General features: G+C 39.9%; 1 protein-coding gene across 1 annotated transcript; it reads left to right on the top strand.

The window, feature by feature from the left end:
- Positions 1-25: 25 nt before the first annotated feature.
- On the top strand, positions 26-7862 carry Cript (CXXC repeat containing interactor of PDZ3 domain). Its single transcript, XM_034514620.2, has 5 exons — positions 26-192; positions 2524-2589; positions 3367-3421; positions 6186-6289; positions 6911-7862. Exons 1-5 carry the CDS (start codon positions 177-179, stop codon positions 6973-6975), a joined length of 306 nt encoding a protein of 101 aa, XP_034370511.1. The 5' UTR covers positions 26-176; the 3' UTR covers positions 6976-7862.
- The last annotated feature ends 6826 nt before the right edge of the window (positions 7863-14688 follow it).

A 14688-nucleotide genomic window follows, 5' to 3' on the forward strand; every position in this document is an offset into this window, starting at 1 on the left:
TCCCTCCCGCGACTTTCTAGGTGCTGGATAGGCCGGAGCAGGAGGGCAGAGACTACGGAAGCAAGCTGACGTAGCCGGAAGAGGAAGTCGTCTCAGCTGTGTTGTTGATGTATTTTGGCAGCTGCTGCTGCTTCTCCTTCACGGGTTGACGGGGGATCGGGACACCCGGTGGAAGAATGGTGTGTGAAAAGTGTAAGTTAAGGCGCTGCTTCTGTGGGAGGTGGAGGCTGGAGGAACCTGATGAAATTCTCTTGGGGTTTCGGCCTTTGTTTTTTCCTTCCTCTGTGATATAACCTTTGTCTTCCTCTCCTGCTCTGTCCTTCTTGCCTGTCCCGGGACCATATAGCTCTTATGCTTTGTGTTCAGAATGGCCTCAGTTCTGCTCCGCTATGTTTGTTTCTGTTGTCCTCCTCGCGCCCTTCCTGGATCTCTTCAACTACAACTTCTTGATTGGCTCCCAGAGGCTTAAAATGGATCTTCAAATTCTTTCTGGTAGCATCTAGAGTTGCCAGATGTAACCAGTATAAATTCCAGGCTCTCGGTTACAGTTTTTAGATTATAAGCAATGATTAATTTTTAGTATTTTAGTATGTCCCGTATAATACTTAAATCTTGACCTTTTTGTTGTTCCTTACTACAAAACATGCCGCATTTAATACAGATCTTACTTTAAAAATTACTTCAGTAGTTGTCTGAAGTTAAGTTTAATTGGGTACTTTGTACCATCCCGTCAATTCATTAATGCTCACAGCATTGGGTCAGGTGAAGGAGAGAGTCTCACCATCACCGAAGAAATCTATGTAGTCACCCCTAGCTTTTTGAAAGGTCTTTTTAACCCTTTTAGTTACCATTCAGTAATTCCAATGAAACCCTTGAAATTTGTTGAAAATATTTTATTTTTTTTTTAACTGCAAAAGCTGATGATTTGTTTAAAGACAACTTTCTTCTCTTGGTCTCTTTCTTGAGCTAGACAGCCTTCTCTGACAAAATTTCAACTCGCATCAGTTACTGTCTAATATACACGGCCCATTTTAATGATCTCCTCAGTAGGTAGAACTCTGGACACAGACACACCCACATAGCTGTGCCATCGGACTCAGCCGCCATTCTTAAACAGTTTTTTTTTTTCTTTTTGAAAGTGGGGAGAATGTTTTACTAAGTGTGGCTTAAATGTATTTAGATTGTGAAGCTGCCCTTTGTGCTAAACTATAAAAAGTCATTTCTATTATTACTTACTTCTCTTCTGAAAAATCTTACCTTTTATGATTTGTAACCTCCTCGTCTGTTTGCTCATTGCACTCACCCTGTAAGTAAACTGAGATCTTGCTCATACAGAAGCTGCAATGTCAGGCAGCCACCTTAGGTCTGTCTTTCCTTGTGTTATAAATTGTTCAAAAAAGTTATTTTGTCTCCAAATGTTTAGAGTTACTTCTTAGAACTTGACAAGTACAGGCTGCTTTCCATACTAAATGAACGTTCTAATGTTCTCTGGTCAATGTTTTCCATTTACTGAGTTCCAGAGAGTTTGGTTTGGGTCTGCTTTATTTCTCTTGCTCCGTTAGATCTTTGGGGAATGTTTGGCCTCAGATAGCACATCCATACCAGTGTGTATCCAATTCAGTTCTCCATCCTGACCTTTTCTCTACTTAAACAGTAAGAAGTAACTGTCCATTTGGAGCTCGATGTTCAAGGCCCTCCTTAGACAAAGACCTAGCTTATCCTTCCAACCTCGTTTCACCCCTTCCACACTTGACTTAGCCAGATTCCTCTGTGTACTGCCTTGCCCCCTGAACTTCCCAGGCCTGTCCTCAGGACGTGTACTTTATCTACTGTTTAACTTCATCTTCCTCATTTTCTTTGCCAGATGTTTAAACTCTGTCTCATTAGTTCACAAGTATTATACCTTATTTTCCAGCTTATATTTTTACTGAAGGCTTCTTCACTTTTTAAAAAGTCTCTAATCACTTTGAAAATCTAATGAATGCTGTAGAGTCTTAACAATAAAAGCTTATAAACACACATACTAGGTTTCTGTTCAGTTCTGCCTGGCTCATTTCTTTCCTACGATCTGCCTACAAGCTCTTAAGGAATTAGAGAACTTGGGTATGAGCCCCTGAATCTAGATTCGTGGCTTTGTTTTCATCAGTACCTCTCATAGTGCTTTGTTCATCCTAGGTGATGAGAAAATGTGGGAGGAATGAATAAGTTTGTCAGAATTGTTTAAAGTGTAATCAGTGAAGCCTGTTGTTAGAGCATCTTACTGTCCTTTAGTTTCATTTAAAACCAACATCTGTTGCCCACAGTTACTCTCTTAAGTCTTCATTCATTGGTTTCTACCCTGGCATTAGTAGGCTCCTACTGTAATCTGACTTTTCATATCATTATGTACTTCAGGCATGATACAGTATATTTATTATTTTAAATTATTGTAAAGGTAGCAAAGAAATGAGTTTCTTTATTTTATTTCCACACAGTTTGCTTATTAGATGACAGTTGTACTCTTTTGCTGTCTTGCTACCACAGGTGAAAAGAAACTTGGCAGAGTTATCACTCCAGACACATGGAAAGATGGTGCCCGGAATACCACAGGTACTGTTTGCTGTTAGGAGATAGGAGCTGGGTCAAGCACATGTGGACACTGCTGTAGTGCTTCACTGTTTGCAGAGGGCAGTGGTGGGTGCTGAGTATCTCACCCATTAAACATAAGGAGGACTGGCTTCTCCTGTGAATTCATATCTTTTCATCATCTGAGTTACGTTTATGGACTCCTCAGATAGTCAAGAAGTAGTAATTATTATTTAAATGTATATCTATTTGAGCTTAATAAGGTCTGTATTTAAATTTCCTTCCTACATCTAAGTTTTACGTTCTCAAACAAACTTAGACTGCTTTCACTTTTTTATTAAAGCCATACAGCAAGGCCCGGTGTGGTGATGCACACCTTTCATCCCAGCACTCAGCAGGCGGAGCTCTTGAGTTCAAAGCCTGCCTGGTCTACAGTTGAGTTCCAGAACAGCTAGGGTCTACACAGAGAAACCCTGTCCCCAAAACAAAACATAGTATATCTTCAATGGGGGGGTGGGGGGGACCCAGCGTTGTTCTATTTTCATTCTCTGATAGACAAGTAGACAGATGTTACACATACAAGAGAGTGTAGGAATTGTTAAAGCACTGCTTTCAATCAATTATCCTTTATACGATGTTCATTAAGAACTGAGCTATTACATGAGGATTTTTTAAAAGTTAGAATAAGGGTCGTTTATTGATAGAAAGTCAAAGAGTGAACTTGGGTATTACTTGTTATATGTTAAATGCACAAAAGTAAATTGACCAATATGCATGCACTTTTTCCTTTTTAATATATAGAAAGTGGTGGAAGGAAGCTGAACGAAAATAAAGCTCTGACTTCAAAAAAAGCAAGGTAAGTGAGAACACCCTGGGGCAGTCATGAAGTTCACTTTTTAAGTGGCAAGCCTAGTGGAGTGAACTCTTGCCTGGTCCCATTGTGGTCGAATTAGGTCATATTTGCATACAAAGGCAGACTGTTTGCTATAGGCTGCTTCTCCACCGTATACCAGCATATATAGGTATTAGTGCTACTTTCTACTATCTTAACAAAACACGTGATTTTTATTTTATCTACTTGTTAATTCACCTACAAATCAAAGGCACCAAGGAAATGTGGAAAAATCATAAGCTTTGGAGTTGGACCTGAGTTTGAATCTGACTCTGTCTCTCTAGTCACATGATCTGAAGTTTCTTACCCTTTCTGAAATGTACCTTTTCATCTGAGAATGAGAACAAAATCTCCCCAGTTTTCACATGGTGCTTCATTATATTAAATTTAAACTTTTGCATGACTCATTCCCACTGCTATCCCATTTCTTTGCTTCCTTTCACCACAGTGATGGGTTATTAGCCAGAATGGTCATGTAGAAAGGTCACATAATTCCTTTGCTTAAAGCCTTCCATTGGTTTTCCTTTTCTGGTAGGATAGAATCTGAGCTCTCTACTGTGTTCTTACAAGTCTTCCATGGTACGACAGCTTCCTTTCTGAGACCCTGCTGTCACCTAAGGACGAGTATGTTTGCTACTCTGGGATCCCTCCTGACTTCTTGTTACTTGAAACTTGGCTGAGATTTGGTCTCAGAGAGGTCCTCAACCAGCATTTATCCCTTCTCCACCACAGCTTACAGCTGGGATTGTCTTTGTAACACTTAGTTTGGTGAGGGCAGGGAATTTGTGATGCTCATGTTTGGTATTTGGAAATAGTAAGTAGTCAGTAGGTATTGGCTAAATGAGTGAGTAGCCATTGTATGGCACCGTCCTAGGAATTAAAAGAAACGAAAGTGAAGCTCTTACTTTATAAAGTGGCTGGCACGTAGCACCATACTATATATTGTTGCTTGACGATGCTTTCCAAAACCAGTTTTTACTAGTTACTTATATAAATTGTGTAACTTCATATATATTCAATTCCTTTATGCTCTTAAATTTTTCTGATATTTCTAAAGTATAGCTATTATTTTCAAGTACTCTAGCTAGCTTGGTTTAGAAAGAATACTGTATTACATTAAATTTTCAGTATCATTATTTATAAGGAGCAAGAAACTCTGGGAGGCTGGAGAAATGGCTCAGTGGTTAAGAGCACACACTGCTTTTGCAGAGGATCTGAGTTCAGTTTGGACATCAAGGGCTCACAAACTGCCTGTAGCTCCAATTTCAGGGGATCCAGCACTGTTTTCTGGCCTTAGTAGCACAACCCCCCACACAAACACACATATAAACATAATTTTAAAAATAATAGAGTCTTTAGAAAAAGAACAAAAACCCTGCCAATTAGTGGTAAGAGTTTATTTGGAGGTTAAAATGTCATTTTAGAACAATAAAAATATTGTTTCAGAAAAGGACTCTAAACATTCAAATCTAAACAAATTTTACTTAACTCTTGTGAGAGTAAAATGATTCAGTTTAGAAGAGTTAACTTCTAAAAATGCCTGTTATCTAGCCATCATGGTACATGTGGGAAGCTGGGCCAGAAGATAGTAAATGTCACGACAGTATGGGTTACGGAGCCAAAGTCTGTCTTAGACAACAGAGGAACAAACAAGTAACAGGTGTCTGCTTGTTTAATATAGAAAATAATGGGGCTGGAGAGATGGCACAGGGGTTAAGAGCACTGGCTGCTCCTCCAGAGGACCTGGGTCTAATTCCCAGCACCTGTATGGTGGCTCACAACTGTCCCTAACTCTGGTCCCAGGAGATCCAGTGCCCTTCTCTGGCTCCCACAGGCACAACCGACATGATACACAGACATATATGCAGGCAGGATACCTATACACATAAAATTAAAATACATAAAGGTAAAAAAAATTTTTTTAAAGAAAAAAATATCCCATGCTGTAACCTAAACAAGATACCAGGACTATGATGTTTCATAAAGAAAATATAAATAGCTATTTTGGAGGAAGGCAAACAGTTTTGGAAGAATTATTTCTTATAAAGTTATTTGCCTTGTGTTTCCTATAGGATACCATGTTTATATAGTAAAAAAGCCTTATCCAAAGGGATTAGTCTAGTAACTTGAAAATGCTTGTTAAAGTGAGTAGTCATTAGGAGATGTACCTGTTTTATTTTAAAACAAACTGTAGATATATTCATCTATTGTTGGGTATTGAGAGTAAGTCTTATTTACTTAAGTTTTACAGTCTGGTCTACTGACAAGAGTTTTATATTATCACATAAACCATCACCAGAATATATATTTTGTACCTTCAGAGTGGAGCAAACACTAAGCCAGGTGTGATAGTGCATGCCTATGATCCCAGTGCTTGTGTGATGGTGACAGAAACATCAGGAGGTCAAGGTCATCCAGCCTGGGTTCACCAAAAATGGGGAGGGGTGAGAGAGAGAGAGAGAGAGAGAGAGAGAGAGAGAGAGAGAGAGAGAGAGAACACATATTGAATCCTTCCTCCTAGCTTCAGTAGTTGTCTTACCCATATCTAGTCCTAGCACTCGGGAGACAGGACAGAGGCAGGTGAATCTTGGTGAGTTTGAAGCCAGCCTGGTCTACAGAGTAAGTATCAGGACAGCAAGAGCCATACAGAGAAACCCTCAAACCCCCCACACACACACACACACGTTTCTATTGTAGTATAAATATTTATCTTTTTTTAATTCTCTAGGTTTGATCCATATGGAAAAAATAAGTTCTCCACTTGCAGAATTTGTAAAAGTTCTGTACACCAGCCAGGTTCTCATTACTGTCAAGGCTGTGCCTACAAAAAGGGTATGTGTCTTTAACTTAACTTTTTGACTTATATTAAATTTGTCTCATTAGCTATTGGTTTAAATAACAGAAAGGAGTAACTTTTCATAAGTTGCTAGTCAAATACTCCTTTTTACTAAAATAAAATAGAATTTAAAATAAATTTGTAGTCAAAAGGATAGTCCTTTTTCTCTTTTATGATGTTTTGAAGTTCTTACAGATTCTGTGTATCCTATCTGTGTGTCTGTGTCTGAGTGAGTATGTGTGTACATGTGTGTGCATGTGTGCACCTAGGCATTAGGCAGAAGCCAAAAGAAGGTGGCGTGTATCTTTCTCTGTTCCTGCACCTTTTGAGGCAGGGTCTCTCCCTGAACCTGAGGCTCCTTTTTCTCAGCTGGGCTAGAAGCCGGCAAACCCCAAGGATCCTCCTGTCTGCACCCCCCTTGCATCTGAAGTTATGGGCATTGTGAGCATATGTGAATGAACTCCATACTTAACTAGTTTACATGATTACAGAGCAAGTGCTCTTAACCAGTGAGCCATCTCTCCAGTCCCACTAAGTGAACTTTTAAGCTTTAGATTAACATAAATAAACCAAGCAATTGTACTGCTTGTTTGCTCACGTGTTTTCTTTTGTTTCAGGCATCTGTGCAATGTGTGGCAAAAAGGTTTTGGATACCAAAAATTACAAGCAGACTTCTGTGTAGATATGTTGATGAAGATTCTGACTTTATGATTGTACTTTGTGCTTCAACTTTCAAGGCATAACATGGATGTCCATCTTACAAAATAACCTATTTGAAAATGAATGATTCAGTCTGAAGCAGGGAAGTTGATCAGTATTGATTTGTCTGCTCTCACGAAATTCTGAACAGCAGTGATATAACCAGTGTTCTGCCTTAAGTAGTTATTTTCCTTGCGAGCATTTTACTGAACTAGATAAGTGACAGAATTAATGGTCCTGACTTCCGTACGCACTGTCTACTCAAAATATCTATATAATTAATGAATAAGGTGTTTCCAGCTTCTGTACGCACTGTCTACTCAAAATATCTGGATAATTAATGAATAAGGTGTTCCCAGCATCCGTATGCACTGTCTACTACAACATTGTCCATAGAATTCTTAACTGATCCATGCATTTTATTTATAGATATTGCAAATGTGAAATTACTGATCCTTTGCTTGGAATGTGACATCCAGACTTCAGATTTCTGTCTTATTCACAAACATCACAGTTCTTAGAATGAGCAGCACCTTAGTTAAGTGCATTTTCATGAGCTGTAAATGTTTGAGACCGTTATTGCAGAGTAGTGACCAGTCCTGTTGCAAGTCTAAGACAAGTTGCATTTTCTATTTAAATTTGCTGTTGACGCTAAAGTGCAGTTCCTTTCGAGTGTGACTGAGAACCATGGGGCCTGACTGTCCAGGCATGCACTGAAGTTCAGAGACGTGCATTCTCAGCATTATCTTACATTCAAATGAGGATAGATTTCTTCTGTTTTGGAATGTTCTTTGAAGCAGGAAACAAAACTTTCGTTAACATCCCCCAACCCCTCTGCCACTCCCTCAGAAATAAAGCAAGCATCCTGGCCTTTCTGTGTCTTCAATGATGTTACTGTAGACTGCTAGGAGACTGTTTTGAGGTTTCAAATGAAGGTTTTCCTTGTTGCCTTCTTAAGATCGTGTGTTCCTCCTTTAACACCCTCTGCCTCTCAGAGACCAACAGCATATTTTCTGTTTTCATCTGCAGGATTTTTTTTTTTTTTTTTTTTTAAAGATTTTATTTATTTTATGTAGGTGAGTACACTAGTACACTATAGCTGTCTTCAGACACACCAGAAGAGGGCATCAGATCCCATTATAGATGGTTGTGAGCCACCATGTGGTTGCTGGGAATTGAACTCAGACCTTTGGAAGAGCAGTCAGTGCTCTTAACCACTGAGCCATCTCTCCAGCCCCCCATCTGCAGGATCTTAAAGACACAGCACTGTGTAATATGGGACCTGCTATAAACAATGAAAAATAGACATTGATTATGGTTTTAAAATTACTTTGAAGAAAAAGTCTTAATTTTATCTACTAGATTTTTTTCAGTGTTTTTCTAGGGTGCTTTGTTAATTTGTGTTTATCAGAAAAATTACAGAAATAATACAGAATACAAATAATACCTCTCAGCTGGGCAGTGGTGGCACACACTTTTAATCACGGCACGCAGGAGGCAGTGGCAGAAGGATCTCTGAGTTCAGGACCAGCCTAGTCTACACAGTGAGTTCCAGGACAGCCAGAGCTACATAGAGCAACCTTGTCTGGAAAAACAAAATACAAAAACAAATAGTATCTCTCAGTATAAGAAATATCCTCCTGTGTTTAATTAACTTGGGATTTTTTAGGGATTGGGTTTTAGTTTTTTTGAGACAAGGTCTTCCTACATAGCCTTGGCTCTCCTGTAGACCAAGGTGACCCCTCGAAGTGTTGGGATTTTTAAACCAAAATCTTAACCCAGAGAAGTCATGAAGGCCCAAGGGGCGCAGATCTGTTGGCGGCTGTACTCCTAGCAGTTCTTTACCTGCAGCACAGGATGGTCTGTTTTGATCGTGGGCTCTGTTACTTTTGTCCTCCCACCCTTAGCCCTGAAGTGAGTTGTTTGTCCAGATGTCACTGGTTCAAGTTGTAAAATGTCTGGGCAAACCCACAAAATAGTTAACATGTAATTATCATTTATTAGTCTGTTCACACTGGGCAGAGCCTGACAATTTGTATGTTTTTGCTCCTCTCCCAGGTAACTTAGTGAATGAAGCTGAGTGCTTTTAAAGTTCAACCAGTGTTTATTGGATTTCTGTTTTATTATTCCAAAATGTTTGTACATAAAGTAGAAGCTGGGCCTGTTTCAAAGCAATGATTTTAGCCCAATAAAGTTGGAAGCTAAGCTAAGCTAGTGGGGAGTAAATGGAAACAAAGATACAGGTTTGACCTTCCTGTGAGAGACTGGCTAGACTGACTGAACTGAGTGGAGAGGCTGCTGTCAAAATGGGCCTTTTCCATGTGGTAATAGTAGGCCTTTCCACCAGGGGGCAACGATGCTCTTCCTGGTTTTAATTTGCAACCACAATAAAATATTTGCAGTTAAAGCAACCCAAAGATCAAACATGTAGGCTTAAATTTCAGATAATATTGTGATAAGATAGCCAGAGAAATTTATCATAAAACATTTAAAATGTGGAAATGAGGGCAGTGGATAGGGCACTTGCCTGAGTGCACAAAGCCCTGGGTTTGAGTCCCAGTACTATATACACTAGGTGTGCTGATCAGCACTTGGGACGCAGAGGCAGGAGAAAGGTGGCCCTTGACTGTATAACAAGTTTAAGGCCGTGAACTATATATAAGTAGCCTGAGAACTAAGCTATATAATGTTTAACATTCCTTAGCTGCATGGGACTATATTTTTTAAAGTGGGGATGGGCAGGGGTAGAGGGCTAAGGGTTAAGAGTGTATACCGTTCTTTTTTTTTTTAATTTATTTTTATTGGATATTTTATTTACATTTCAGATGCCATCCCCTTTCCCCATTTCCCCTCCCTAGAAAACCCCTATCCCATGCCCCCTTCTCCTTTTTGCTTTTATACATTTTATTTAATGTTAACCAAAGGCTTTATAACTTTGGTAATGCTTGGTATCAATCAGAAGTGTAACCCAATACCCAACCTAGATATATCAACTATCTTTGACTGGTGGAGACATGTGAACATCTGCCTCCATGTCTGTCCCCCCTCTCTTTCTCTCTCTCCTCACCTAGCTCCTCCTCTCCTTCTCCTCCTGTTCTTACTCCTCCTCTTTCTCTCGGTACTCCTCCCACCTTAGCTCCTCCTACATATCACCCTTCCTGTTAAAATAAAACTTTTCTCTCAAAATACAATTAGAGCATAACTATACCAATTTATGTCAGTAAGGTACAAGATAGACCTAATACCCACTCCATCATTTTGTTGGCTAAACAGAACCTCTGTCATCTCTCCTAGCTAAAAGACTTAGTTCTGAACCTGGCTTACTTTTTTTCTTGGCTTTAGAATGAATGTCAGCTGAAAACCATCCTCTCAAATCTTTTCTCTCAAAGTAAATAGCAAGGATTGGCTATGAGACTATTAAATTTTCAACACCGTCAGAAATCCAGAATGACTGAGTTAACTGAAATTATGGGAAGCACAAAGCATAGCTTCTAAAACTTAGCCAATTTATAGAGACTGCTGAACACCTGGACAGTCCCTATACTACAGAACGTTAAAGCATCTAATCTTCAACCTTCTGGCCCAGGATCATCTGACAGACCTAGTGATGCAGAATTATTAAGGGCTGATTACTCTGTCTTGGCAGATATAATCAGTCAACTATTCTGCAAGTGTGTCCTTTTCTGGACAGTAATTTGTCTGTAGATGGAAAGAGGCAATTCTTGCCTAGTGGCTGTCTCACCACAATTGGAATAACTCTAAAGATGCTCAATTTCTTCTTAGAATCCAAGACAGGAAGCTGTCAGGAGCAGACAGGTCTCTAATCAAGATGAACATTAATACAGAAATGTTTGTAACGTCAATTCTGTGGACTTCTGATGTTTTGAAAGCCAACTATCATGTAAGGCTATCTGGACTGTTGTCTGTTAACTCCTCTCAGCTGTTTCTAATTAAAATACAGAAAATATCCTAACAATAAACCCAAAGCTATGAACTTGCTATAGGCCCTTAACTCACAGTCTAACCATCTCAAATCAGTTTTAAAAAAGTTAAAGAAGGACTGGGTCTAAGCCTTGTATTCCTAAATGTGTTATACAGGCACAATGCCTATGAGAGTAACAATATTCATCTCACTTTTATATCAATAAGAAGCTCATACAAATGAAAACCTTAAATTTGAAATCAAAGTAAGTTTTGTACCATTTAAGAAATCATAACTTCATCTTAATAACAATTATACATATTTCTACCAGTAAGTTATGGCTATGCAATAAATCCTAGCTAATCCTCCCTGTTCCAACAAAACCACTACTTTTCCCTAGAAAGACAGCCCAATATTAACCACTTCAGTCCCCAAGCCCAGGGAATAGGGGAGCCGACTCTTTATTAATTTCTTCAAGCTGATTATGAGCATTGAGATACTAGAAGAGGGTTGGGGAGAAGAGTAAATTGATAAGCCTCTGACACTGTGTCTTCACAGCTGGAATTCCAGGACATCAGAGGTTGGAGCAGGTCTGCTCAGCTTGCTTGATGAGTAGATACACCAAGGCTGTGTATTCTGCAATATACAATTCTCAAAACAAATTTTAGTATCAAGATAATTTTTTGTTTGAATTCTGGAATCTAGTCTTTTGGTGGCCTGCCTCTGTCATGTCTAATCCATATAATTCTGGGAGTTTCTATGAGGGTGTGCTCCCACCATCCTCCCATTTTTGCCTTCCTGCTCTCAAATTTCCCAACATTAGGGAATCCAAATTTCCAGGCACCAAGGCCCTCCACTTCCACTGATGCCTAACTCCTTACCCCACGCCCCCAGCTCCAATTACTATGAAGGTGTGCTCCCACCATCCTCTCATTCCTGCCTCCCTGCTCTTGCAATTTCCCAACACTAGGGAATCCAAACTTTCAGGTACCAAGGTTGTCCACTTCCACTGATGCCTGGCAAGGCCACCCTCAACTACCTATACAGGTGGAGCCATGAGTTCCCCCGCCCCCTTTGTGTTCTCAGGCTGGAGATTTTAGAATGGCAACTCCAGCTTGTTTCTTAGGACCATTTGCTTGAAAAATTGTTTTCCAGCCTTTTACTCTAAGGTAGAGTCTGTCTTTGTAACTGAGGTGGGTTTCCTGTATGCAGCAAAAAGCTGGGTCCTGTTTATGTATCCAGTCCATTAGCCTATGTCTTTTAATTGGGGAATTGAGTCCACTGATGTTAAGAGATATTAAGGAACAGTGAGTGTTGCTTCCTGTTATTTTTGTTTTTAGAGGTGAAATTACCTTTGTGTGGCTATCTTCTTTTGGATTTGTTGGAAGAGGATTACTTTCTTGCTCTTTCTAGGGTATAATTTCCCTCCTTGTATTGGAGCTTTCCTGCTATTATCCTTTGTAATGCTGGGTTTGTGGAAAGATATTGTGTAAATTTGTTTTTTTCATGGAATAGCTTGCTTTCTTCATCTATGGTTATTGAGAGTTTTGCTGGGTATAGTAGCCTGGGCTGGCATTTGTGTTCTCTTAGGGTCTGTATGACATCTGTCCAGCATCTTCTGGCTTTTATAGTATCTGGTGAGAGGTCTGGTGTAATTCTGATAGGTCTGCCTTTATATGTTACTTGGCCTTTTTCCCTTACTGCATTTAATATTCTTTCTTTGTTTTGGGCACTTGATGTTGTGATTATTATGTAATGGGAGTTATTTATTTTCTGGTCTAATCTATTTGGCGTTCTATAGGCTTCTTGTATGTTTATGGGCATCTCGTTCTTTAAATTAGGAAAGTTTTCTTCTATAATTTTGTTGAAGATATTTATTGGCCCTTTAAGTTGGGAATCTTCACTCTCATCTATACCTATTATCCTTAGGTTTGGTCTCCTCATTGTGTCCTGGATTTCCTGGATATTTTGTGTTAAGAACTTTTTGCATTTTGCGTTTTCTCTGACAATTGTGTCAATATTTTCTATGGTATCTTCTGCTCCTGAGATTCTCTCTTCTATCTCTTGTATTTTGTTGGTGATACTTGTGTCTATGACTCCTGATTTCTTTCCTAGGTTTTCTATCTCCAGGGTAGTCTTTCTTTGTAATTTCTTGATTGTCTCTACTTCCATTTTTATGTCCTGGATGGTTTTGTTCAATTCCTTCACCTGTTTGTGTTCTCTTGTAATTCTTTAAGGGATTTTTGTGTTTCCACTTTAAGGGCTTCTACCTGTTTACCTGTGTTCTCCTCAAATTCTTTGAGAGTGTTATTTATGTCCTTCTTGAAGTCTTCTATCATCATCATTAGAAGGGATTTTAAATCTGAATCTTGCTTTGCTGGTGATTTGGGGAATTCAGGACTTTCTTGTGTGGGAGAACTAGGTTCTAATGATGCCAAGTACCCTGGGTTGCTGAAGCTTATGTTCTTGTGCTTGCCTTTTGCCATCTGGATCTCCTTAGTGCTACCTGCCCTGTCTCTGACTGGAGCCTGTCTTTCCTATTATTTTGGTTATATCAGAACTGTGTGGGGTGGGTTTTACTACTGGGGTAAGAGCTGGGGCCCAAAATCTGCTCAGTGCTCAGGCACAGACAGGATACTGCCCAGGTTAGAGCACCTGGGAGACCCACTTCCTCTGGGTTCTTAGAGATTGGGGGCAGAGCTGCCACCCAAGATCTGCTCAGTGCTGGGGCCCAGACCAGAAGGAACCAGTGCTCCAGGCCAGGAGTGACTTCCTGGGTCCTTGTGGGTCCCAGTTACTCCCTGTTTGGGGTGGGTGTTGCTGTCTGCTTACCTAAGATACTGCTCAGGTTAGAGCTCCTGGGAGCCCTGCTTCCTCTGGGTTCTATGCGATTGGGGGCAGCCCCGGGGCCCAGACAGGAAGGAACAGGTGTATACAGTTCCTACCAGGACCTTGTTTGATTCTAAGCATCTATCTACATGGTAGTTCACAGCCTCACGTCTGGCTTCCATAGTCTTCTGCACATACATGCAGGCTCACACATACAAATAAAAATAAATCTTTAACCCTGGAAAATATGTTTAAAATGTTGTTAAAAGGGCAATCTTCAGAACAAAGATGGGAAATATTAGAAAATGGATCCAACAACATAAGACAATGTTTTGTGACCAGTGTTGGCTTATTCTAGGAATTCAAAGTTGGCTGACATTTTTAAAAACCCATTAAAGGTACCCACATAGAAAATTAAAGAAAGCTGCATGACTGTCTCAGTGTAGAAAAGATTATTTGATAAAGTTCAGTGATCAGGGCTGGAGAGATCACCCAGTAACAAATCACAGTTGCCTCTCTCTCTCTCTCTCTCTCTCTCTCTCTCTCTCTCTCTCTCTCTCTCTCTCTCTCTCTCATCTATCTATCTATCTATCTATCTATCTATCTATCTATCTATCTATCTATTCTCCCCACTTCCCCAACTTTATGGGCTTGCACACTAGATATAGTCACCCTCATATGTGACAAAGATACATGAGGATGCCAATGGAGGATTTCTGGAACTTCCGTGGTGCTGTTGCCTTTCTAGGACTTTGAACTGCCCACAGTGTCTTAACTCTAGCCTTGGTCCTTACTCGATAAGGTGAATAGGATCTGTTTCTGTATGGACCTGACTCCCTCTCAGGAGTTGCAGCCCTGTGCTGCCTATTTTCCAATATCCAAAACTGGTTTTCACAATTTTTCCTCGTCTTTAAGAATTGATTAAAGCAGGAAGGTAAATAGGGC

Source organism: Arvicanthis niloticus, chromosome 11 (assembly GCF_011762505.2).
Source record: "Arvicanthis niloticus isolate mArvNil1 chromosome 11, mArvNil1.pat.X, whole genome shotgun sequence".
Taxonomy (NCBI): Eukaryota; Metazoa; Chordata; class Mammalia; order Rodentia; family Muridae; genus Arvicanthis; species Arvicanthis niloticus.

Coding starts and splice junctions, on each gene's coding strand:
- Cript (XM_034514620.2), top strand. Junction 3,422..6,185: donor CTGACTTCAAAAAAAGCAAG/GTAAGTGAGAAC, acceptor TTAATTCTCTAG/GTTTGATCCATATGGAAAAA. Junction 6,290..6,910: donor AGGCTGTGCCTACAAAAAGG/GTATGTGTCTTT, acceptor CTTTTGTTTCAG/GCATCTGTGCAATGTGTGGC.